Source organism: Phocoena phocoena, chromosome 15 (genome assembly GCF_963924675.1).
Source record: "Phocoena phocoena chromosome 15, mPhoPho1.1, whole genome shotgun sequence".
In the NCBI taxonomy this organism is placed as follows: domain Eukaryota; kingdom Metazoa; phylum Chordata; class Mammalia; order Artiodactyla; family Phocoenidae; genus Phocoena; species Phocoena phocoena.
The window spans coordinates 84,251,124-84,276,125 of NC_089233.1; the positions used below are offsets into that span (position 1 = coordinate 84,251,124).

Below are 25,002 nucleotides of genomic sequence, written 5' to 3' on the forward strand. Positions count from 1 at the left end.
GGTGTGACATGACCCAGGGGAGGACGTTGCAGGAACCTGGGAGCAATGAGGGTGACCGGGACCCGGGTGGGTTCAGGGGAGGGAGGAGTGGTAAAGTTGTACTGTCCTAATTGCCCATTCACACGACTGTCGCCTTCTTCCACCCCCGGGCCCTGGGACTGGGCGGGCAGGGGCCAGGTCTCAGGCACAGAATAGGCGCTCGGGAAAGTGGACCGAAGTGTGAGCGAGTCAGTGCAGCCTGGGTGCGGCGGGGAGTGGACAGAGCTGGCTGCACCCTCCACCCTGAGCGGCTCCCTGGCGGCCCAGAGTGGTGGCTGGGACCGGTGCCGCTTGGGCTGGCCCTCGCTGGGGGCACCAGAGGGGGCTGTTGTCCAGCGGCAGCGGGAGGTCCTTAGGGACGTCTGAGCAGACAGGTGACACCGCAGGAGCAGGTTCCCAGGACTGGCCCGTCACTGGCTGTTGCCTGTCCCCAGGAAGAGCGTGCTGTTCGGTTGCTGGCTTGTCTGCCGTCTCTATCTTGTTCTGTCGCTTCTGTGACAGTCACCAGAGGTGCCAGGGCCAGAACAGGGGCCTTTGGAGAAGCGAGAACCCCGATGACAACAGATGTGCAGACGCTTACAGGTGTTCAGGTATCACATCCACGGCTCTTGGGTGAAAGTGCTCGGTGAGCAGCCACAGCTCAACCCATGAGGTGCCAGAAGGAGGCCGAGCCAGGCAAAAACAGTCTATGGCAGGAAAGCTCGTTAAATTCATGAGGGAACCCAGCGTGGGAAATCCTGAGAACCCTGCCTTGTTCTGGTAGGATTATAACCTTCAGATGTGCCCGGGGCAGGGGCTGTGAACTTGATCATAGAAGAATCTGTAGCTCCCCTCAATACCTGCTGAGCCCTTGCTGGGCCCCCCTGGGCTGTCTGGGGGTTAGGGAGGCCGTTATACAGGACACACTTGGTCTCTGCCTGTAACAGGGAAGAACCTTTCGTGGTCTCTTACAGGTTCATCACTAAAGGGATGTCGCCTATAAGCTTAAAATTATGCATAATGGCCCGTCTCTGGAAACCCTCCCTCTCAGGTAATGAGCATTAGGCTAAAATACCTTTTGCTCACAGGAAACTCCTGACCAGGCCCACCTGTGAATGACTGCAGGAAGGAAGGAAGTAGCACATTCCCTCCGGAGGCTGATCGGAACCAGGAAGTGTTTGACTTTACTCCATCCCCTTTTAGTATAAAAGAAGCCTGAATTCTAACTCAGGCGAGAGGGTTCTTTGGCACATGAGTCCACCAGCTTTCCAAATAAAGTCGCTATTCCTGGCCCCAACAACTCATCTCTCGATTTACTGGTCTGTCGTGTGGCCAGCAGTACAAACTTGGACTCAGTAACTTGCTCTCATGGTCAGATAGCCAAGATGGACGTTAAACTAATGAACATGAAATCAATAGCTAATTATAAATTCTATTGACGACTATGACAGAAAAACTAACAGGAAACCTAACAGGTGAGTATAGAGGATGGGGCCGTGAGGAATGAGTAAGAGTTCATCAGGGAAAAGTGTTGCCTCTAGAGGGATTGGCCTGGGAGGCAGCCCTGTGGTGGGAGGACAGAAAGAGACAGACAGAACTAGAGCATAGTGGGGCAAGGGCTTGGCATGGTGTGAGATAAGCAGAGAGCAGGACTCTGGGGTCGCAGCTGAGGTTTCATATTTCATTCTAGACGCCGCTATGGCATTAAGCAGGGCAGTGATGCAAGGCCCCGTTTGCTTAGGGGAGCAGGATTAGTGGATGCCTGGAAACCAGGGAGGAGGCGGCAGAATAGGGTGGGCAGAGTGCAGCTGGCCTGGAGCCCAGGGGTTAGAGGTGGGCAGGACAGTAAAGGCTCAGGAGCAGAAAAGGGATGTCCCTTTTTCTTCTTGGGGTGTCCAGTAGTACTTTTTCCCTGAAGACATTTCCAAAGGGACCATTTAAGGCAGGAGTTGGCAAGCGACAGACCGTGGACCAAATCCTCCTGCCGCTGGTTTTTGCAAATAAAGTTTTATTTAAATATAGCCACGCCTATTGATTTACCTATCATCTACTGCTGTTTTCATGCTACAGGCAGCAGAGTTGGGTAATTGTAACAGAAGTTGTCTGGCCCTCAAAGCCCAAGTTACTTACTGTTGAAGTCTTAAGATATTCACTATCTGGCCCTTTACAGAAAATACTTGCCCATCCTTGACCTAAGCAAAATGAGTCTGGGACACATTTTCTAAACACAAATCTGTTGGCTTAGAATCTTCCCAGCATTTAAAATGTGTTTAGTTCCTGTGAAAAATGCTAAAGTATGCATATTTTAAAATTAACATTTGTATGTCCTTAAGCATTGACTGACATTATTTAAGAATCTCATCTTACACTTGAGGGTTGGAAAGTCAGAGTTGGAACTTGGGCTTTGAAGATGTTGGGCCATGTTATTTGTCTAAATTTATACTGTGATGCTAAACTCTCCTGATGCATTATTTTACCGTTTATGTCTTCTCTCTGAAACACTCCTTTGTCTCCGCTCTGTAAAATAGGATCTTTAAGAGGATGCCTCTAAAACCAGCTTTTGGTCTTTGCAAAGTCTTTGGGCTTCTTGCAAAATAATTTTTATGAGCGTTTGCTTGTGTGCAGATACAGAGCATCCTACTAAACCCAATGACAACAAAGCCGATTTTCCAGATCCTTCCTTTTTCCTTCCCTGACCCTGTCATCTTCATGTTTCAACTCCTGGTTCTAAGCTCTGTGCAGCCTTTTTGGATCCACTTGATTTACAGATTTGAGCTGATTTCGCTTGGAGAATTGGCCATATGTCTGGCAGACACCGCCACCATTGGCAGAATTATGGGGTTGATACTAAACAGATGGGCTTTCTAGTTAGATGTGCTGTTTTTTCCACGATACATATGAGGGAAAAAAGAAGCCACTTTTAATAACGTCTTGATTTTTCCACTGGTGTCAGAGGCATGAATGATGCCCATTTATCTAGAGTTAATTTCAGCATCATTTCCGTGTAGGAGACCTTAGACAGCTGGAAGAGGCTTAGAGACTTGGGAAATTTTGAGACCCAGCCTCTGCTAAGATCTTAGAGAATCCTGTTGCCCTTGGAATACAGATATTGGGGAAAAGAGTGTTAAATTCCAAAAGTAAATTGTCCTTAGCACTACTTAGCAGGACTACGTTGAAAGTGCTTAGTCTCAGGTCTAGTGCTCAAACTCCATTTGACAGCTTTTGTGGGGTTCTTGCTGTCTGGGCAGCAAGATGTAAATGCGGGTTGGCTGACCCATCTGTTTAGGAAAAGCTGGCCAAGCGGCTGAACGGGATTGCTTTTACTGCAGGACTTCTCAGAGGCTTTACTATGATAATACATGGCGGCGCTCTTCAGAGAAGGCTTTTGGTGTAGGTAGCGTTTTCCCAAGTGTCTTCATTCACAAAGCATCGCTCCTGCTAGGGTCCCATGGGACATGCTTTGGGAAACACTGGTGTCATGCCCAGATGGCGAACTTTAGGTCGGAGAACTTGGGCTCCAATGCCAGACCCACCACTTCCCAGCTGTATGACTTTCCACACGGGCCCCCCATAGCCTCCACTTCCTAAATGTAAAATGGAGCTGCAAATGTAATCCCCGCCTCCCGGGGTTGTTTGTTTGAACATCCAAAAGGATTTGGTGGCCTCCCTGCGAGCATTCAAAGGTATGTTCTCCTACGAGAACATACTCCTGCTGTTCCCTTCACAGTATTCCAGGGGCTGTTATTCACTCGGAAGCTCAGCCAGGCTCTGGAGTTTCCTTCTGTATGTTCCTTAGCACCTCCACTAATGGGGAAGGGAGAGAAAGGAGATGCTGTCTGCTTAGGGGGCGGCTGGGAGAAATGACGGGGCAGCATGGGGCCCGGAAGTTGCTTAGGAATTATAGCTATCCCCCTCTGGCAGGGGGCACAGAGGTGGCTCAGCTCTTTGTTCATTACCATTGACCCGCGTTTTGACTCATTTTCGGTTTTTGTATCACAGGATCAATCTCTTTCGTTCCTTCATTCGTTCACTCAGGTCTCCGGCACTGTCCCGGGCACCTGAGGAGGAGGAAGAGCCCGCTGTGGGGTCTCTGTTTCCTCCAGACTGGAAAGGTAGCAGTTTCTCCACCCCAGGGGGCCGTCAGCGTTCACCGCTTGTGACACATGCTCGCAGAGCTGCTGGGAATAGAGCCGCAGACCTTGAGGAATTCTTTCCCCCTTGAAATAAATGCTCCCGTCATGCTAAGCCCTGCCTCCCCTGCCACACCCCCTCCTGGAAGCTGTTCACCGGTGGCCCTAGTTCTGCGTATTGATCAGTGCTCCCCACCTATCCTGTGCTTCAGTCATTTCTCTAGAATTTTCCAGTAGGAGTGGAGAGGGTCGAACCAAGAATACTTTTACGTCTGGGAGACTTCAAATCCATTTGGTAAATTTGGTTTTGGAGGTCCAGACCCATCCAGGCGGTGGGTCTATTAAAACACCCAGCACTTTCTTAGAGGACAGCGGCCGTCAGGCCACATCTCTTGCAGCCTGGCCACAAGCCATTGGTCTTTTGACCCTAAATGCCGTGATTTTAGTATATGTGGCTTTTTTTTTTTCTGTACGCGGACCTGTCACTGTTGTGGCCTCTCCTGTTGCGGAGCACAGGCTCCGGACGCGCAGGCTCAGCGGCCATGGCTCACGGGCCCAGCCGCTCCGCGGCATGTGGGATCCTCCCGGACCGGGGCACGAACCCGCGTCCCCTGCATCGGCAGGCGGACTCTCAACCACTGCGCCACCAGGGAAGCCCAGTATAGGTGGCTTTAATGCTCTTCTGTCCTCCTTCACCCCGTATCCCAGATAACAGTGCTGTCATCATCTGCTCTGAGTAGTCTAACATTCGGGTTAGGACGAGGGCTTTGGGAGCAGATGTCCTGATTTCCAAGCCCACTGTGTCACTTTAGCCGCGTGACCTGGGAAAACTGTTTCCCGTCTCTGCTTCCGTTTTCCTCATCATAATGAGAGTGATGACGGTAACGACCTGCCTTCTTGGGTCTTGACGGGACAGGAATGAGCTGATTCACGTCAGGTGCTCAGGACACAGCTGTCACACAGTAAGTGTCCCGCAGATGTTGCTGTTGCTGGTGACAGTGGTGACAGAACAAACCTTGGTTTCCTTGACTCTTCTGTATGTGTTACTGGCCCACATTGGTTTCTCACCCAGCTCTGGCGAGGAGTCTGCCTCAGCAACATCTCTGGATTCCCCTCTCCCTTCTCTGCTGTCCCACTGCTCTCGCCCTGCCTGTCCCTTCTCAGTGGGCCTCCTGGCCATCTGCTTTGTTCCATGAAGCTGCCGCCCACACTGACATTCTCTGCGGGGCTGATCTTGTATCAGATCCCTCAGTGATTCCCTGCCCTCAGGGCTCCTATCACGGCCACATACAGCTCTCCTTGTCTGGTCCCCAGACTGCTGTCCATCCCCTCCATCGAGAAACCAAGAGAGCTCCAGCCTAAGGGTTCTCAGGTTCGAGTACACAGACCCTGCCGGCAAATTAGGAACATGAGGGACAACACAGGCTTGCTCTTTTTTCATTTATCAATATATTTATCGATATATCAATAATAAAGATTCCTTTCTTACTTTGAGATGAGCTTTTCCTATTACTGATAGTCGATGGTGATGATAATGGTGATAATTTTGTTTCTGTGTGTGTGTGTGTTGGTCGTTAGCTGGCACCATGGAAAGCTGGTATCTCTCTGTGGATCCCCGTTTTATACATGGAGATATTACGGGGCTCTGAACCTCTGCCTGGCGGTGTCAGATCTCGCTCCACTGCATTACCATTACCTTCCAAACACCATGTACGATAACACTTTTATGGGTTTGCAGCTTTTATTCAATTCCTAGTCAACCTCCAAGGCCCAACTCCAAAATCACCCCCACCCGTGGTAGCCTTCTCAGAGTCCACCTGCTCCAGGCAAGAAGAGTTACTTCCCCTGCAGGTGTAATCCTCCATCCTGGTTCCCTGGTGATTCTGTGCACCTCGATTTTCTCCATGGTCAGTGAGCCCGCTAGGGCAGGGGAGTGTCCAGCCCCTCTTTATTCTACTTCATACCTGGCACGGTGCTTTGTTTAAAGAAGCTGGTCGCTTCGTATTGCCAGATGGATTCTTTGGGGGCAGGGAAGGACTCACCGAAGAAATAGAGGCCACGCTCTGTTGACCCACATCCCCACTTCCATAGCTCGTATCACGTTCTGAAGGCGTCTCAGTAAGCAGGCGAGCTTCCTGCAGGGCAGACAGCGTGTCAGTCTGCGTTCGCTGCGCTGTCTCAGACTCAGAGCAGCCCTGGCACACAGCAGGCCTCAGCGGTTGCTTGATAGTGAATGAATGAATGAGTGAATGAATGAAACAAACAAGCAAAAGGTCCTGTTCGAATATTGTCTGATACGGACGGTGCCTGTCTCCCCTATGAGGCCAGCCACTCAGCACGTGGCACCTGGTAATCGGGGAGCGGAGCTTCCTTTCCACTGTGTTTTGGGGAAGGTGACCTGGTGAAGTGGAAGGAGACAGGGCCGGGTCAGGGGATAGGAGATGACGAAGCAGAAATGCCAGACATCCCTAAGGCGAGGACTGTGGAGTCAGATGGACGGGGACCACATCCTGGCTCCGGCACTGGCAGCTCTGCATCCCAGATTCACGGGTCACGCAGGTGTTTATTAGAGCACTTCCTGGGTGCCAGGCGCCAGTAAAGATGCCAGGGACCCATGACGAGCAAGGTGGCCACAGTTCCTGTTCTCATAAAGCTTAACGTTGGTTCCAGTGGGAAAGATAGATGATAACAATAAATAACAGATCCCAGGATGATATCTGAGGGTGATCAGAGCTAGGACAGAAGGGGATATTAGGAATAAAGGAGTTGGCCCTGAGCCAGGCATGGAAGTTAGTCCGTAAGCTCAGTGCCCTCAGCCATGGCATTGGTGTCCTTCACTGCCTTGTTCTAGAAGTGCCTGATTTGTAGGTCTGTGGGATCCGTCGATGGCGTGGTGGCAGTGGGTCCTGGGGGACGAGGGCCCTGACTGCCGTTAACCTCAGAGGGGACCGGGAGAGGGCTGGAGTTGTGGAAGGGACCAGAGATGGGAGGGGCTGGAGCCGCACCTTCAGCCCCAGGGCGGGGCGCCTGGCCCATCTGTCGTTTGGGAGCCTGGGCGGCCTCCTGCCTGCCCCGCAGCTGCCCGTCGTACTTTCCCGGCAGATGCGGGGAAACGTTTTTCATTAATTAACTGCTAATGCTTCCCAGGTGGCAGAGGTGCCCCTGGAACGTAGCACTGCGTGCTATTCAGAGGCTGCAGGGGTCTGCCAATGTGTTGAATCTGGGAATCCTCCCTGGTGTGGGAAGGAGGTTCCCGGGCAACTCCAGGGATGCTGAGCGAATTCAAGGGCTGGGGATAGAGGGTGGTGGCGGTGCCCCCAGCCTCCCTTCTCTCTGTGTGACGCACACGTACAGGTGCACGCACACCCTCCCATATAGGCACACGCATGCACATATGCACACACCCTCTCTGCTAGACACGCGCCTGCCCACATTCACTCCCACCCTCCAGTGTGAGTGGGCCACAAGGTACCCAGGAGGGCCCGCCCCCCCTCTGCTCACTCGGACCCCCATGCACACCGTCGGTGACCCATCCATCCCCTTGGGTGGCTTGTAAGTGATTCCTTCACTGGACGGAGCATCTCTTCTGAAATTGCTGGCCTTGGGTTGTGAGTGACGGCCCTCGGGAGCCCTCACCCTGCCTGGCCCTGGGCCTGTACCACCTGGGGCCAGGCGGGGAGAGAGGGTGCTGGAGGTGCAGGCTTCAGACCTCTGGAACCTGTCTCCACCTTTGCTCCCCCAGTGAGAACAGGCCCCTGGGGAGTCGCTCAGACCAAGGCGTCTTCCTGGTCACGCACATTGGATATTTGGTAAATGAACAAATCAGGTTGTTTGAGCTGAAGAGACCCAGTCGCTCCGGCTTAATTTTGAATCAGGTTTAAGCCCCTGCGTGCCTCCCCAGCTGCATCCATGGCCCTCATACCCTGCGTTCTTCCTCCAAGTCCTCGACCTCGCTCTTCCTCTGCCTGGGACCCTCTTCCCTGCCCCCGCTCCCATCTACACTGCTGGCTCCCTTTCACCCAGGCTTCTGCTCCAGTAACCCCGCTCAGAGCAGCCTTTCATAACCCTCCGTTGCCAGTCAGCCCCCGCGTCTCCCCCAGCTCCCTGAGCAGATGCTGGGTTCTGTCCATCCGTCCTCATGTCTGGAAGGATCTCCTTCACCACATGGGTTCCTACCTTATGTGTTCTGGGCACCAGGGATTCAGCTGCAAACCAACCATCAAAGGCAGACCCTGCTGTCAAATTAGGGAGGTGACTGAGCAAAAGGCAAACAAATAACTGTGCATCTACGTGTGGGTCTGTGTGTGTGCATGTCTGTGTGTGCGCACGCCGACATACACACACACACCGGGTGATGAATGTGATGGGGAAAGGTAAGGAGAGGAAGGCAGCAGGGAACTAACTATGGGGCGAGCAGGCTTGGTTTCTTAATATCCCCGCTCCCGTTGTCCATCTCCCGCTGGCCACTAGAAGCCCCACAGAGGCAGGGATTCTTTCTGTTCACCTCTGCACATTCTCCTCCTGGTGCAATTCCGGCACATGGCTGGTGTCAATAAGCTTTTGTGGAATAGATGAATGAATGAGTGAATGGATGAGTGAATGACTTCTCAAGGGGAGAGTGGTGTGCAGTCTGTTCAGTGGTCAGCATGCCCTGCCTGTGCCCCAGGCTGTGCGGTGAGGACCCAAGTGTGTCAGAAGTGAGGTGGGAACCACAGTACCTGCTCCAGCCACTGTGGGGAGGGAGCAGGGAGGCAATGTATTAAAATAGTGATGGTGGGGGCTTCCCTGGTGGCGCAGTGGTCGAGAGTCCCATCTGCTGATGCAGGGGACACGGGTTCGTGCCCCGGTCCGGGAGGACCCCACGTGCCGCGGAGCGGCTGGGCCCGTGAGCCATGGCCGCTGGGCCTGCGCGTCCGGAGCCTGTGCTCCACAACGGGAGAGGACACAACAGTGAGAGGCCCACGTACCGCAATAAATAAATACAATAGTGATGGTGGAGGGAGGGGGGAAGGGGTGTTGAGGAGGGAGCCACAATGTCCCTTCTGCCCACCACCCATCGGTTCAAGCAGGCCACATGGTGAGCCCCCAGGTAAGGACTTGGGAAGTCCCCTGTGCCCCCTATTCCCCCAGCAAGGCCGGGGCAAAGGTGAAAATGCAGGGAGGGAGGAGGACAGTGGTGTCAACACTTCAGCCCCAGGTAGTGACGGAGCCAGGGTGTGAGCCCGGATCCCTGCTTCTGGCACCTGCGTCGTAACGCTTACGACATTCTGTTTCCATAACATGCCATAGATGCTAATGCACGGTAATGCTGCTGATGAAATGGAACAGGGGCTAGTGGGCAGGGGTGAGGTGGGTGGGGCTTGGGAGCAGACTTCGGAGACGTTTACAGCCTTGGCAGTTTTGTCCTAAATGAGAGGGGAGGCCACAGGGAGTAAGCAGGAAAGCGATACGACCAGACTTACATTTATAGGGGTTCACGGGGACACCAGTTAGAAGGCTTGTGTGAGCATCTGGGGTAGAGATGCTGGTGGCCTGGACTAAAGTCACAGTGATACAGGGGGCAGATGGAGTGAGGTTTGGGGTCTGATTTGTAGTTTATTCTATGTGCTGCTCCTTTTTGCTTTGGCTGCCAGGAAGCTCAGAGCCACACGTGGTGTCTCTAACCCCTGATGCGGTGGCTCTGTCCAGACTCCCCTTCCTCTGGATTTCCTCGGACACTCATTTGTCTTGTTGGGCATGTGTTTCTGATAATGGCTGCCCATCCTTTGTGGAGTGAGATGAGATATAAATAAAGCGATGACAATTCTTCCTCATCTACGTGCGTATCTCTGGGGATCTTCGTCTTTATCTTCAAACCAACCTGGAAGCTTGGGGAGACCAGGCCATTTCTTTCTCCTTTGTGCCAAAAATGCCTCCAGGACAGTCAGCTTTTCTGGGGCCACATGGCACCGGCGGTTCCACTCCCATCTGGCATCCGTGGGTGGAGGAAGGAAAGGAGAGGATAATAACATGCAGTAAACTGACTCTTGAGGAGAGAAGGACCGTCTGCATCCTGCACGCCTGGAGTGCGGCGCTGGGGGTTGCGACCGGTCCTTGGACTGCCCTGGCTCACTTACTACCCCGCCCGAACTTCCTGGGCCCCTACTAGGCGCCGGGCACTGGGGTTATAGCTGAACCCAAGGTGGAAAATGTCATTGGCTTAGGAGCCTGGCTGGTTTGCTAAGTCTGCAGGGAGAAGTCCTCCAACGAGACCCCTGGGCTGTCTGTCCCCACGAAGTTTCTTTGTGGACCCCCTGCGGACCCAGCCTCTGGTGTACACTTAACACTCAATTAAATAACAGCTGTAGACAGGGGCTTCCCTGGCGGTCCAATGGTTAAGACTGTACGCTTCCACTGCAGGGGTCGTGGGTTCGATCCCTGGTTGGGGAACTAAGAGCCTGCATACTGCATGGAAAAAAAACAGCTGGAGAGAGTGGTTGGCTTGGTTTGGACGGTCTTGGTTAATGCCTCCTGTTGTGTTCCATCCATGTGTGTCCTGCTTTGGGTGATAAAGTTATATCGTCACCCTAGAAGCAGCCTAGCGATACGAGAGGGGCCTCTGGAGTCAGGCCGCCCGAGGCCATCATCCCCTCGCTCTGACAGCTGACAGAATGGCTTGTGGCTCCGAGCCTCAGTGCACCCGTTTGTCAAATGGATATAATGACAGTCTCCACCTCATAGATTTACTATGGCGGTAAACTATGTTCGCACTCGGCCCAGAACAAGTAATGACTAACTTTTGCTCCATAGTAATTATTGTATTACTTACACAGTATAAATTATTATGAAAATGTCTACCGAGAGCCACCCGTGCTGGCGCGGCATGTTAATCAGAGTGGGTAGACAGTTTCAAAGCGTAGATAATATTACTTCACGTGGATTGTAACATGCTATCAAGAAACTGTGTATTATGTGTGTCTACCTATGTTTCCAGACGTCATGGCCACCGTGTGGTCACACAGAATTTTCCTCTCAACCCTAGGCATCAGGGATGATGATTAGCTTTATTTTCCAGATGTGGAAACTGAGGCTAGGAGGGATTGAGTGACTTGGGCTGCTGACGGGCACAGCCCTCTGGAAGTCAAACCTCAGGGGTTGCTCTGGAGGCTGCCGGCTGGGGCTGCCCGTCCCTGGGACGCCCGTCCCATGGGGCGTTGGGCTGGCTCTTTTGATGACTGGCCCATCCCAGGTCCTGGCCCCTCTGACTGCTGGTGGCTTCCCCTGGCCTGGTCCTCGCTCTCTCCAGCCCTGCTGTTCCTGCATCTTTGGGTGTCTCTAGGGCTTCTTGGTTCTGGATAAACTCTGCCCCTTCTCGCAGGCAGCAGGAGGTGAATTAACCCAACTGAACGCGGGCTGGTACATGATGGAACAAGCCCCGTCTCCAGCGCCTGGCCCACCCTCTTGAGCCCCAGGCTTTGGAGGATCACTGGTGGCCCCAGGGAGGAGGGGAGTCACCTCGGGCCCCCCAGGCTGTCGTGTGGGCTTGGTCATCACTGACCGCCTCGCTGGGTTTTCGCCTTCCAGATGAGATGGACCAAACCCCCGCAGTGCGCTCTGAATATCTGCTCTCAGGGATTCGAACTCCCCCCGTGAGGAGAAACAGCAAACTGGCCACCCTGGGCAGAATCTTCAAACCCTGGAAATGGAGGAAAAAGAAAAATGAAAAATTGAAGCAGACAACATCCGGTGAGCACCAGGGAGAGGGGGCCTGGCGTCACCGTCACCGTGCTTTCTGTTGCTGGTGTTGGGAGGGGCAGTCTGTGCTCTGTGGCCTCTGACGGCCAGGAGCTGTTCAACCTCCTGCGGGTCCCCTCTCTCCACCGGCCCTTCCAGGTCCCTGGTGGGGGCGGGGGCGGGGAAGCAGCTCCAGGTCCCACCTGAAGCCCACTCACGCCCAGACCCTAAGGGGCACACACGTCACCCTCGACCTAGTTAAAAATGCAGACTCAAGGTCAGTGCAAGGCCAGGCTGGAGCTGAGGCCTGGCTTGTAACCATCTCTCCTTCCTGACCACACTGGAGTGGGGAGCACCCAGCCCTCCTGCACCTGGACCCTCACTTTGACAACCCTGGGGCCTGGGTCCCACTGTCCCCAAGAGCCCCCTGGGGGATTCACTCAGAGGGTCGGGGCCTCAGTTTGGCCTCGATACCGACGCTCGCCGGCTCCTAAGCTCCTCCTGAAGAGGTGGCTCCTACCTGGGCAGCCCCGTCCGGATGCTCTCCTCCCACTAAAGGACCCCAGAGCTCCCCTCACTCACCTTCAGCTCTGTGGGAAGCTGGGTTACGAGAGGCTGGACCGCTGCCCCCGCCCCCTCGACCTCCAAGCCAGGAGCTCTGGCCATGAGACTGACCCAGGGGATGCACGTGGTGACGACAGCACAACTGGCCATAAGAGTCAAAGCGACACAGCACGTTTCTAACAACGAAATGCTCAGAAGCCCCCGTATCACAGCGCTCCTGCCCATGTCAGGAACGGGAAGCGGGATCAGATGGGCAGCCGCTCCCAGGGCCAGACAGCAGCAGGTTGTGGGCTTGGGGCCTGGCAGCCGGGCTCGGGTCTGGTTCCTGGGCGATGGGGTGCCCTCGGTGAAGCGGAGGTCGGTGCCCTGAGAAGCAGACCCCAGGGGAGACGCATCTCGGCTCCCACAGGCCTGTTAGCTGCTGCTGGAAACAGTCAGCGAGGGAGCTGCTTGTGTGGAGTTAGTCCTGGGCCTCGGGGACCCGCCTGCTAAGTGCCCGTCTTGGGCTGTTGCCTCTGGCGGTCCCTGTGGTCCCAGGCTTGAAGTGGTGCAGACTCCCGGGCTCAGGGGGTGGCAGAGGCAAAGCCAGTGGGGCGGGGGGCAGGGGGGACCCCTAACAGCAGCAGGGGGTACTTCCACCCACACTTTTTATGCAATTTACAAACTTATTTTTTTAACTACCCAAGAAGTTGATGGACAGATTCTCCTCGTCAAGGATGAAAGCAGAACAAACGTCGATATTCGATGAACCTTGTGTGGCTCCCGTGTGCCAGGCACAAAGTAGACAGGGAGACCCAGACCCTGCCCGCTTAGAGCTTTCCGCCAACTGGGGGGTCAGGCGACAGACAAGCACGTGTGACAGTCACGACCTTGGCGGGGCTGAGGAGGAGGTGGGGGGTAGGCGTTGCCCTGGGCTGAGTGGCCTGAGAAGGTCCAGGTGAGGAGGTGACACTGAGCTGAGATGTAATTGGTCCCCTGGAGGGAAGCAGGGAAGAGCATCGCAGCTGGGGGAACAGCTGTGCAAACGCACCGAGCTGGGGAAGCCTCACCCGGGCATCAGTGAAAGGCTTAGGGGGCCAGAGCAGGGTGACCTCTGTGACCTTGGGGAGCCCCTGATGCTCTCTGGGCCGTGGGGTTGGAGGGTGAGCTGCGTGCTCTCGGGACCCTGTGTCCCTGGCCCACTTGGCACTGGGCTGCGGGGAGCAACCTGTGAGATTTTCAGGATGCTGTGCGGACCCTGCCGGGGGACTGAGGGTCTCCAGGTTAAGACCTGCAGCATCCTCGCCTTCGGGCAGGCATCCCCGTTGGGCCCTTTATCAGGCATTTGGAATTCTGCCGGCAGCGCTGCATTTCATTTATTTATGCTAAACCGTTCTTTCCCCCCCAGAGTGTGGGATGTTATTTATTTCAGCCTATCCAATCCCCGTTTTCACAGGCGTCCTTGGTTAGGATGAGATGAAGTAAAAATAAAGATGATTTAGAGAGAGGAAAAAAAAAACAAAACAATGCAGACAGTGGTTTGGGTAGAGTGGGGACGGGGTGACACCATGAAGGTGGCTCTCGGAAGCCTGAAGCCTGGGAAGTGGCCTCTGAGCCCGTACCTGCTCTGGGAGTGGGGGGCGGGTGGCTTGGGCCGTGGGGACAGGTGTCCTGAGTTGCAGACAGCAGCCCCTGGCAACTGCCTCTTCAGGTCATTGGGAAGACTCACAAGTCAGTGCATCTGAGCAGCGTGCCACCAAGGCTGCCACCAGCACTGGTCACACAGCGCGGTCTCTCCGTCCTGGAGACCTTCACCCTCGTCCTGCTCGCCTCTTGTTTTTGGACTGGGCGGCAGCCTCTTTGCTTGCACCTCCCAAAGCCAGAGTTCCGTTTCTCAGTTTTATCCACACTGCTGGCATCTGGAAATTGGATTGGAAATTGGACTCAGAAAGGAAATTATGTTCCCTTTGCCCCCAGTTGTCTTTTTCCCGGTATGTTTGGGTTTTCTGTATTCATCCCTCAGCGTAAACACCCTCAGGGAAGCAGCCGCGTTTCCCCAGACGCCCTGCCCCCATGCCCTCTGGTTCTGGTTGATGCCACTCGCCCAGATGTTTGCCATCTGTCCCAAAGCTCTGGCTGTCCGGCAGAGTCCATGCCTGTCTTGCTCCCCTGTGCCTGGCACACAGTAGGTGCTCAGTAAATATTTTTTAATAAATAACTTCATGGTCATTGCCTGTTTGTCACTGGCCACTAGACTTTAAGCTCTGCTACTCGAGCAGCTGTTTTGTTCCCACGTGGGGCAGGGCATTCATACGTGTGGGTGACCCGGGGCCCTTTGTGATCCAGGCTTATAGCCGGTACTTTGTCCATATCTTTTAAAGAGAGGGTCTGAGGGGTGACATGGCTTCATGTTTGGAAATTGGATTCTACTGCAGGCAAATCGTTTTCTGGACAGTTAGGGAGAAGAAGGAGAGCAGACTGAGACCTGCGCCTGGGAGGGGAGAGGCAGGGGTAGGGGGCCAGTTGCTGGAGGGTTTGCCCTGGGATGAGGGGGCCGGAAGGGCTGTTCCAAAGGAGGAATTGACGAGGTTCCTTCTGCACGTTGGGCTCGGTGGAGGGGGATCGGGGCCCGGCCGCCTCCTTCCTGTTCGATTGGCACATTCTTTTTTTTTTTTAAAGCTACTATTTCTTTCTTTCTTTTTATTTTAAAGGAACATTATTTATTTATTGGCTGCACTGGGTCTTCATTGTCTGCACATGGGCTTTCTTTAGTTGCAGCGAGCGGGGGCTACTCTTCATTGCGGTACGCAGTCTTCTCATTGTGGCAGCTTCTCTTGCTGTGGAGCACGGGCTCTAGGCATCGGGCTTCAGTAGTTGTGGCACATGGGCTTCAGTGGTTGTGGCTCGCGGGCTCTAGAGCACAGGCTCAGTAGTTGTGGCGCACGGGCTTAGTTGCTCCGCGGCATGTGGGATCTTCCCGGACCAGGGATCGAACCCGTGTCCCCTGCCTTGGCAGGCTGATTCTTAAGGGAAGTCCCTACTGGCACATTCTTTGAAAGCATGAACCTGGGGCTCATCGGAGGAGCCTCTGGTGGGACAGAAGACTGGTCTGTGAACAGACAAAAGGGTGGTCGGGATGTATTTAGCAGGTGAAAATAGAACGGCAGAAAAGCACCCCAGGGTATTTGGGGGACAAGGTCTTGGGCTGGAAAATGAAGGCGTAGTCGGCGGAGGGTGGGGATGGGAGCCTAGAGAGGGTGGTGCACGGGGCATCGCTTCTCAGATGAGCCACGGAAGCCACTGCCTTAAACAGTGCTCATGGTACCTCCCTTCTGCCCTGCTCAGCACATTGTTTAGGGGGGAGCTTGAGTTCCTGAACCACAGCCCCACCTGGGGGCCCCTAACCCACGGTCACCTGCTGCCTCTCTGCTGTCTTCCTACGCTGGAGGTGGCGCTGGCCGGGCTCGGGCGGGGCCCTGCGGCGCTCTGCCCGTGACTCACCTGGATGTCTGTGTTGTGTGTGCAGCCTTGGAGAAGAAGATGGCCAGCAGGCAAGGTCGGGAGGACCTCATCAAGAAGGGGCTCCTGGAGATGATGGAGCAGGGTAAGTGGGCCACCCCGGGCCGGGCAGGGCTGCGGGTCTCACGGGGGTCCAGCAAGCCCATCAGGGTGGCGTGGAAGTCGGAGGAGCCTGGTGTCCAGCTGTGGCTCCTGGACCTGAATGAGGCCTCCGTGGGTCCAGTGAGGACCCACGGCTCAGCCCCCGGGCCTCGGAGGACCCATCGGTGAGTCTAAGTCGGCTGCTCATGGGGCGTGGAGCTGAGTGCAGCCACCTGCCCTGGGGATGAGGGGTTGCTTCCCGCCCAAGCTGGGTGTGGGTGAAGCTAGTGGCTAGTCCTGATTGTTTGTTTTTTCACATTCAGAGTTTAATCCTGGATTCGGGTGAGTTATTTGTTCCCCATGACCACCTAGTGTTACAGCTACCGTTTAATAAGGATCGATTATATGCTGGGTGCTCTGCTGGGCGTTCTACCCGCCTTCAACCTTTTGTCCTCACAACATCCTTGTGACTGGGTGTGGTGTCATCACCCGGTCTCCAGGTGAGCAATGGGAGGGCCTGGGAGGTAGCTGCCCTGCGTCACGCAGCCGGAGGGCCCGGATGCTGTTCAGACTCTGGTCCAGAAACCTTCATCACCGTGGTGTCTGCGAAGCCGCCCTTGTTTGCATCTTTCAGAAGCACCAGGTTTTATCACTCGCACAATTAAATTAAGGATTCTTGGGTTCGCCCATCTTCCTCCCTTGGTAATGGCGTGAGGCACAGGACTTGGGTCCTGACGCTAAACTGTCATGCTTTCCAGTTCTCTGAGACCCTAAAGCTTGGCAGGGGTGGTGGGGTCTGAGACAACCTCGCTGCCGCCTGCAGGTCTCTCTGGAGCTGGACCAAGCTCTTGCCTCCTGATTGAAAGAACCTGGCCTCACAGAGCCAATTCTGTGAGGCTCACGTGAATAAATGGCATTCCTGTCTCCCTTTTAGCCTTAAAATATTATTGGTGTCTTTGTAATTTGGCCCAGGTATCAGGAAGTAGAAAGGGAGCCCATGGAGTCCGTGAATCCGGATTGATAACCTGCTCCGCGTCTGGTAGGGCCCTTGTGGTCATTCCTCTTCTTCAGATGCAAAGGGAAAAGTACTTTGGTGATGATGCTGTTTTCATGGGAAACATACGTGGGAAATTGCTTAGTGCTAATAATCAAACCTTGTCTGTAAAAAAAACTTGGTATCAAGTCCTGTGACGTTCAGATGTTAGACGCTCCAGTCTGACTCAGATTTGGGAAAATGTCTTTGCTGAGATGGAGATCTGGACTGTTTGAATTTGGATGGAACCAAAAAGCTCCAAACTCTGGCATTTTGAATATGTTGCCAACAAAACTTACCTTAACTCTTGGGGCGGGAGGAGGGAAAACGAAAACAATATGAAGGTCTGTTTATCATCTGTTTTTAAAAATATTATCACTGATGAAGAAAAACATGGATTTGATTCCCGTCAAAGACAAAGTGATAGGTGAATCATTAAAGGGAAAACCTTCCAGGAGAAGTGCGGTTTTTCCTTTCCTAACCTCTGAATCTTTGTAAAACGATTTTGTCTGGGGGCCTCAGTACAGAGAGCCAGCCGCCGAGTTGATGGGGTGAGCCCGTGGCTGACGTGCTCAGGGGCCGGCTTTCCTGGCTTCTGTGTTTGGCGGGGAGATCTCACGCCGGCCCAGCTGTAGTACCGCTTTAGATTGGGGTCAGCGAGCCTTTTCTGGAGAGAGTCAGACAGTAGATATTTTAGGCTGTGAGGTCCATACTTACCCCTGCTGTTATCAGGCAAAAGCAGCCCCAGACACTACACAAAGTTGTGGGTTTGGCTGGGTGCTGGTAACACTTTATTTAGGGACATTGAAATTTGAATTTCATATAACTTCCATGTGCCATCAAGTATTATTTTTCTTTTTCAGCCATTTAAAGAGGTAAAATCCCTTCGTAGCTCGGGGCTCTGTGGAACAGACGGTGGGCTAGATGTGGCCCCCAGGGTGTAGTTTGCCAACCCTGACTTTAGATCACTCTTTCTCTCTGGCTAAGTGATGTGGACCAGGAAATGGGGGGGCCTGAAACCCAGTCTCTTTGCTCAAGAATTGACAATGCGCTCGTTAACTGACGCCACACCGTTTTACTGAGCACCTGCTATGGGCCTGGGTCTGTGTTAGCTGCAGAGGATACAGGTGAGCAAAATACCTTTCTCCCAGAGCTCACAGTCCCGTGGGGAACAAACACTAGATAATCCCACAAATCAATACAAAATCACAGCTGAGCTGAGTATGGGGAAGGAAAGGCACGTAGCACCTGAAGAACGTGAGTTGGGCCCCTGACCTGGTCCGGGGCTGGGGGAGGTGATGGTGGAGTGGGTCTAATAGCAGGCTGCTTCTCAGAACTTGCTGCAACTAGGGTCACCTGGCGAGCTCTTCAGTCAGAGGCGCTGGGGGGTGGGACCTAGGCGTCGGGAGTTTATAAGCCTCCCCAGCTGCTTCCAACGTTGGTGCCACCAAGGATGAGAAGCAGAGAGCGATGGGAGACTGGGGAGCGTCTTCCAGCCCAGTGGAGCAGCCCACGCAGGGCCCCGTGGGGGAAGGGAGCAGGCACCCCGAGGAGGAGGAAAGAGAAGGTGGGTGCGGGCTAGGGGAGGTGAGAAACGGGGGCGGGGGGTCCTGACAGGGGCTTGCGTTCTCCTGCCTCTCCCTGCAGCATGGACGGAATGGAGAGAATTCGACTCCCCAGCAGGCGGCTGGGTGACAGGCACCCCTGTGGCCGTGGCGCCCCGGGCAGCCACGAGACAGGTGGGCTGAGTCTGCAGTGAGCCTGCGGGGCTCCCGCTGCGGGGTGCGTGTTAGCGGCAGGGAGCAGGCGTTGCTCCTGGGAAGGGACCGGGTCTGGGGGAGGGGGTAGGGGTGTGGGCTCACCACCCACTCATCTCCCTTAAACTCTTAACTGTATTACCTCTATTGGACGCACAGGGGTAAGGGGAGATGTGAGAGTGTTTGCCAACAGGCTCCTGGGGTGCACACCTCTTGGAGCGATTGTTTCCGTCCTGCACTTGCTGAGAAAATGCCTTTTCTCACTGGGGTGAAGTCGAGCTCTAGGTCAGCCTCTGTCGGTCCCGAATTTGTCCTGGAGGTGGGACAGCAGGGCTCCTGCTGGGTTGATCCGTGGCCCCGGCAGTTGAACCGCCCCCTCCCCCTTCAGAGATGGCCCCCGGCTTGGATTCAGGATTCATCCTCACCGCCACCACCTGCGCCCAGCTCGGCTGGCCGGCTTTGTAGCCAGGAGCGCCCCCCTGTGGTTGGCTGCCCCCTACCCCGCACTGAGCCTGGACTTCACACCCAGGGGGCGCCTGGGGGGCTGAGCGAGCCTCCGACACTGACCGAGGGGCCCAGAGAGGCCCCGCACAGGCTGGGGCCACAGACCCTCCCAGAGCTGCCTGCAGTTCTTAGCAGCGTCAGGAACTCGCACTTGAAGGTCCTAGGCCAGGCCAAACCCAGGAAGGTCCTCTGCCCTGCACAGGTGTGCACACGCGTGCACATGGACACGCCCCTGGGTCAGCCCCCTGGAGTCTGCCCGCAAAGCGGTCAGGAGCCGGCTGCGTGAGCCGGCTGTGGACGGGCCTGCAGGAGAGAGCCTGCACGTCCCGGAGGTGAGCCCGTGTCCAGGGCATGGGTTCGCCCTCCCCGCTCTCCGGGGGGGGTTGTTTTTTTGTGATATTGTGAACACATGCGTTTTATGAACCCCTCTGACCTATCCTTGGTTCCTGAAGGTCTGGGAATCTGCCGGATCGAGGAAGGACCCTACTAGTATGGTTAGGAGTTGTGTGAGATGCGGCCAGGTCTGCACGAGGGACCGGGAGCTGACCCTTTCCTCTCACTCCGTCTTCACAGCTTTGACCAGCAACACATCTGTGACAGGCGAGGGCAGGCTGGTGTCCCAGTCCCTGCACCAGGTCCCTGGCCCACATACGATGAGTGAGGACAGGAGCTGGCCCATTTCTCTGTCCAGACGCCGTGTGTGCCCTGAGTGACTTTACTCCATCCTCCTCAATGTGTCTGCTTGGCTTTGTCTTAATAGTTGAAGGACTTTCATTCTCTATCACTGGATATAAGGAGGAGGTGGTTGTTACCGCGGTGCTGTGTTCCGTGACCTGAAAGACGAGGTTCCTGTCCTCGGGGCAGTTGGCAGTGACGAGTCAAGTCTGTCTGGCTTCTGTGTGGCAGGAGCGCCAGGGGCTGTGTGTGTGTATGTGTGTGTGTGTGTGCGCGCGTGCGTGCGTGTGCATGCAGGCGTGTGCGTGCGGGGTGCGTGTTTGCTTGGGACATGTCCCCTCTCAGCGTGGCTGCTCTGCGTATAACCCAGCCTCCGGCTCCGGCTCCCCTCTGCCGCCCTCGGAAGCGCCTGGCCGGGAGGGAGCGCCCACAGTATAGTGAGAGGAGCAGGGGACCAGCTGCCCACAGCTCCCCCCGCCCTGCCTGCCAGCATTGCTTGGCAACGACCCTGCCGCCCAGGCTATTTTGAGAACTGTGACTTTTCAGTGAACATGATTCTGAGCCGGAGCTCTGAGCACAGCCCAGAAAAGTCCTGCAAGTCCGCTAGGACGTAAAAGTAGGTGGAGGAATCCTGGGGCTGTGCGTCCGGGTGCAGCCTTTGCTGAGCCCGGGTGGAGGGTGGGGACCTTTGGGTCTCGCAGTTTCAGTGTTCTGACCATTTCATTGATGACGATGGAGATGCCGTTATTATTAACAACGGGGATCGTCACCAGCAGCAAATGACCCGCCGCTTCTAAGATTCGGTGTCACCATCTGTAAAGGGTGGGTGGTAGCCACACCTAATGGGGCGGGGAGCTGTGACATTCAGGTGAGATGGTGCCAGCAGAGTGCCGTGCTGTGTCTCTAGCTGTGCACAGCCTCAGTCAGTGCGGGCTGTCACCTCTGTCACCAGCGGCTGAGTAATCTGGTAGCAGAGACTGTCACAGCTGTGTTTCAAGTATGAGGAAACCAGTCATGAGAGAGGGTCCAAGAAGCTGTAGTTTTGAGCTTGGTGGCATCTCACTGTGTCCACTGGGTGACTTCTCTTGGCTTGTGTCTTGGTCTTCTCCTGGGTGGAGGTTGGTTGGCTGCTGGTCAGATCTGGCCCAAGGTCTGTTTTCTTAAAGCCCCCTTGAGCTAAGAATGGTTTTAAACTTGAAGGACTTTTGTAAAAAATAAACAACAAAGATGAATGTGGAGCACGGATTTGTGGCATGTGGCCCAGAAAGTCTAAAATACAAATACTGGCCATCTGCTTCTTTCTAGGGAACGGTAGCCGGTCCCTGGTCTAGACCCACCCCCCAGGCCAGGTGACATGGCTGCATAGATGGCATCTTCCGAGACCCAAGTCTCTAGACTCTTGCCGTCCTGCCCTCCCCGCTAGGGGGCGTGCAGCAGATGGTAGAAGGTGAACAGTGATTACAAGTGCACGTTCCCTGCAGGGTCACGTCACAGGCCTGGCCTGAGTCCTGGGCGTGGGGAGGGCCCTGTTGATACCACGTGGGCCGAGGGGCCCAGGCCGAGTGGCCAGACCATCACCCTTGTCGTCGTCCTCCTTCTCCCCTTTGTGAGCAGCAGTGAGGGTAATTACAAGCACATGCATGGTGTTTGCTTCATGCCAGATGCGTTATGGACGTTCGCTCACTGAATTCTCACTCTGACTCTGCGAAGCCAGGAGTATTAGCCCCATTTTACAGAAGAGGAAATTGAGGCCTGGAGACATTTGCTGCCTGGGCACAAGAAACCCCATGTGCCGTGGGGTGGGATGGGTAGAGAGGGTGACCTTATACCTTTTGTCCCACCTGGGCACTTCGAGGAGTAGAAGGGACACTGCTCCCTGACAGCAGGGAGGAGCCAGGACTGACTTAAGCAACGGACCCCCGGCTCTGAAATAAATCTCTCCTCTCCCCGCTGCCTCCAAGCAAGGCTGGTTCCCCCGCGCTGCTGCCTCCCAGCCGTGTGGACGTATGCAGCCTACGCTGACACGCTGCACTGCGGCGGCCTGGATGACCTGGCCGTGGGGCCTAGGGTGGAGCCGGGGGCTTTGTGGGTGCTGCATGAACCGGGCTGTGAGCTGTGTGTCCGAAGGCTGAGTACGATCGGCTGGCTGAGCCTCCCTGCCCGGACCGGCCACTCTGGTTGTGTGATCTGGACCAGTTGTTACGCTCTTGAGCGCCCGGCCCCGCGGCACTAAGATGTGACCCGAGGTGATCAACCAGTCAAAGGCCAGACCCTCAAAGGCTCCAGCCACTGAGCCCCAGCAAGGGGAGGGCCGGGTCCTCCTTTCAGCCCTGCTAGGAGCCTGGTGTCCTCCGTTCTGAGCTGGCCACCTGCCTAGACCAAGGACTCCCTGATTCCCGCCTCAGCCCTTGGCTGTGCCTCTGTTGGACTGGCAGTGCCACGTGTGGCCGCCCACAGTTTGAGCCACCTGGGGGGTAAGGATTGTCTTGTTAATCTCCGCCTTTACACCGTTGGCACAATGCTGGACCCAACAAACGAGAAGCATTTGTGTGATGGGGGACTAATGGTAGGATGGTGGGTGCTGAGGTGAAAGGTAATTTGTAGCCTCGATAGTAACAACCCAGCACCTCCGGGATGGGCAGTAGTTAGGGCTTGTCATCACCTGTCTGGGTGGCCTTGGTTGGCAGGATGGGGGCGCCTTGGCTCTGCTCCCCTCCCCTGCCATCTCTCATCCCCAGCAGGCTGGCTGGGCCTGTCCTCGGGGTGAGGTCCGGGTACAGGAGAGAGGCGCAGGAATGGGCAGGTACTTTTAAAGCCGCTGCTGCTTCAAACCTGCTCACTTCCCATTGGCCGAAGCCACAAGGCAGAGGCCAAGGGTGGGGGGCACCACAAAGGCGAGGACATGGGTGGGGGGCATTGTCGAAGTAAGAGCGCGCAGGCTGGAAGTGGTGCGGCCAGAGGCCAACGGGTGTTGTGACGCTCAGTGCTGCCTTACGAAGGCTCTGGAAAGGGATCCCCAGGGTGTGCGAGAGCGTGCAGGGTACCACACCAGGCCTGGGATAGCGTACTTCCCAGGAAGTCACTTTGCGCGTGAATGAAAGCAGGTAGGAAGGGAGTCAGGCTCAGCTGACAGCTGAATTTCCTTGCAGACGCTGAGAGCAAAGCGTGCAGCCCCGACGGAGATCCCCGAGTCGCACAGAGTGAACCTTCCACTCCCAAGCAGGAGCCGCTGACCTCGGCGGAAGCCCAGCTGGGGAGCCCTTTGGCCACTGGGACGGACCAGGCTTCCCTGGATGAGACGCTGTCCTCGGACACCCCTTCAGACGATGCAGGTATTAATCGGACACCGGGCTTGAGCTGCTCCCAGGAGGCCATCCGCCTGGGTGGTGACTGAGGTCCCCAGCCGAGCTGGGCAGCAGCCGTGGTAGAAGACCGTCCTCAGAGGCGCAGCCGTGCTCTGAGCCCTGCCACGCTCCACCACGTGGTTGAGTTTAAATGTTTGCTGGAGCGTGTTTCTCCCGCATCTTCCCAAGTCTGGCAGAGCGGTGGATGAAGGTGCTTCCAGATGGTCCCAGGTCCCTTACCATCCATCCTCCCGGGGTGTCTCTGCTTGTTCCCTCCTAACTTCTGAGTGGGACAATTCTCTCCAAAGAAGCCGATGTCTGGGAGCATCTTAGCTACCCCAAGGCAGTAGGGCAGGATGGAGAAAAGAATGGCCTGTATCGGGTTATCTGCAGGGTGGGAGGAGCTCAGGGCAGCCTCTGCCACATTGAGTGATTCTTGGTGGGAGCCGTGGTGGTGGTTCTTGTGATTTAAGTTGAATAGACCAGGGCAGTTGTCAGGTATGGGGAAGGGGAGGAGAGAGGGAGTGAGGGAGGGATGGAGAGGAGGAAAAGCACAAACCTACCACAGAAGCTGTGTGCTGTGAAGTCTCTACCCCCTGCTCGCTCTGACCTGTTAGCAGTGTTTTCATAGAAACCTTCCAGGCAACCCGGCCATCAGGCAGGAGGCCTGCTCCCTCGTAGAACTGCGGCTGTAAACATTGCCAGGCCCGGCGTGGCGGCTGCGACGTGCCCTGCGTCCCCACGGCGTTGGGCTGAGAAATTCGGGCGTGTACACGGGCCTCTTTGGCCGGGGCCTCTCTGGCTGGCTCTTTGGTTTCAGAGCCGGGGGTTGAGGGGGGCACCTGTGCTCCGCTGCTGCTTCCCCAGATGCCACTCACACCTGCGCTGTCCCCTGCTGCCCTGGCATCCCTCTGGCCTTCGCGGGCACCTGCCGAGAGCGGTGCCCTACTCTCCCTGGGGATGGCTGTCCCTCTCCAGTTTCACCCCAGCTTGGAGACACGATAGGAGTTTGGGGTCTGAAGGGCTGTGGCCCTTGGGACAGTCCTGGCCTCTCCTGCAGAGACCCTTTTGTCACCACTGTGTCCCCCACCATCTGACATCAGTCGGGCCAGCGGTTGGCGGGATTCTGATGGCCAGCTGAAGGATTGCCTTCCGCCGGAGTCCTAGCAGCCCAGCACTGCCCTTGACCGCGGAGCCTCCCTTCTGCGGGCCGCTGCACCCCACCTCCCACTGGCACCCCTCCCTGGCAGACTTTCTGCTCCCGTCAGCGCCCCCTCTAACCTCAGGTGCTTTCTGTCCACGCTCTTGATTTGGGGTTGGATTCTCGAGACCAGAGTTGGTTTGTTGAGATCACAAATCTGTATTAAGGACTTTTCTCCTGGTGAGACGTGCTGTTGGGTCTGGGGTTGTGATGATAATGTGTCTGGGTCTCTCCTCCCGGGTGGGTGTGAGCAGGTGAGCAAACCTGGTGACCCCTGGGCTGAGTCCATGCAGTGGGTGCTCTGGAGACTGGGGCGGTCCAGCTGGGGTAGAGGGATGAGTAGAAGTTGTCCGGCCAGAGAGTGAGGGAGAGAGCGTCCTGGTGGGAAGAGGGACCCTTGCAAGGACTGAGAACAGGGTCAGCTGCTTTCTCTGTAAAGGGCCGGCTGTAAATCTCATTGGCTTTGTGGCTAGGAAGGTCTCAC

General features: G+C 55.6%; 1 protein-coding gene across 1 annotated transcript in view; it reads left to right on the forward strand.

Annotated features, from left to right (window-relative positions):
• PHACTR3 (phosphatase and actin regulator 3) overlaps positions 1–25,002 on the forward strand; it is a 218,207-nt gene that overhangs the window by 108,205 nt on the left and 85,000 nt on the right. The window contains exons 2-4 of the mRNA XM_065892441.1: positions 11,712–11,873; positions 15,931–16,008; positions 23,123–23,305. Of these exons, the coding sequence (XP_065748513.1) occupies positions 11,712–11,873; positions 15,931–16,008; positions 23,123–23,305 (423 nt within the window). The remainder of the gene's footprint in view (positions 1–11,711; positions 11,874–15,930; positions 16,009–23,122; positions 23,306–25,002) is intronic.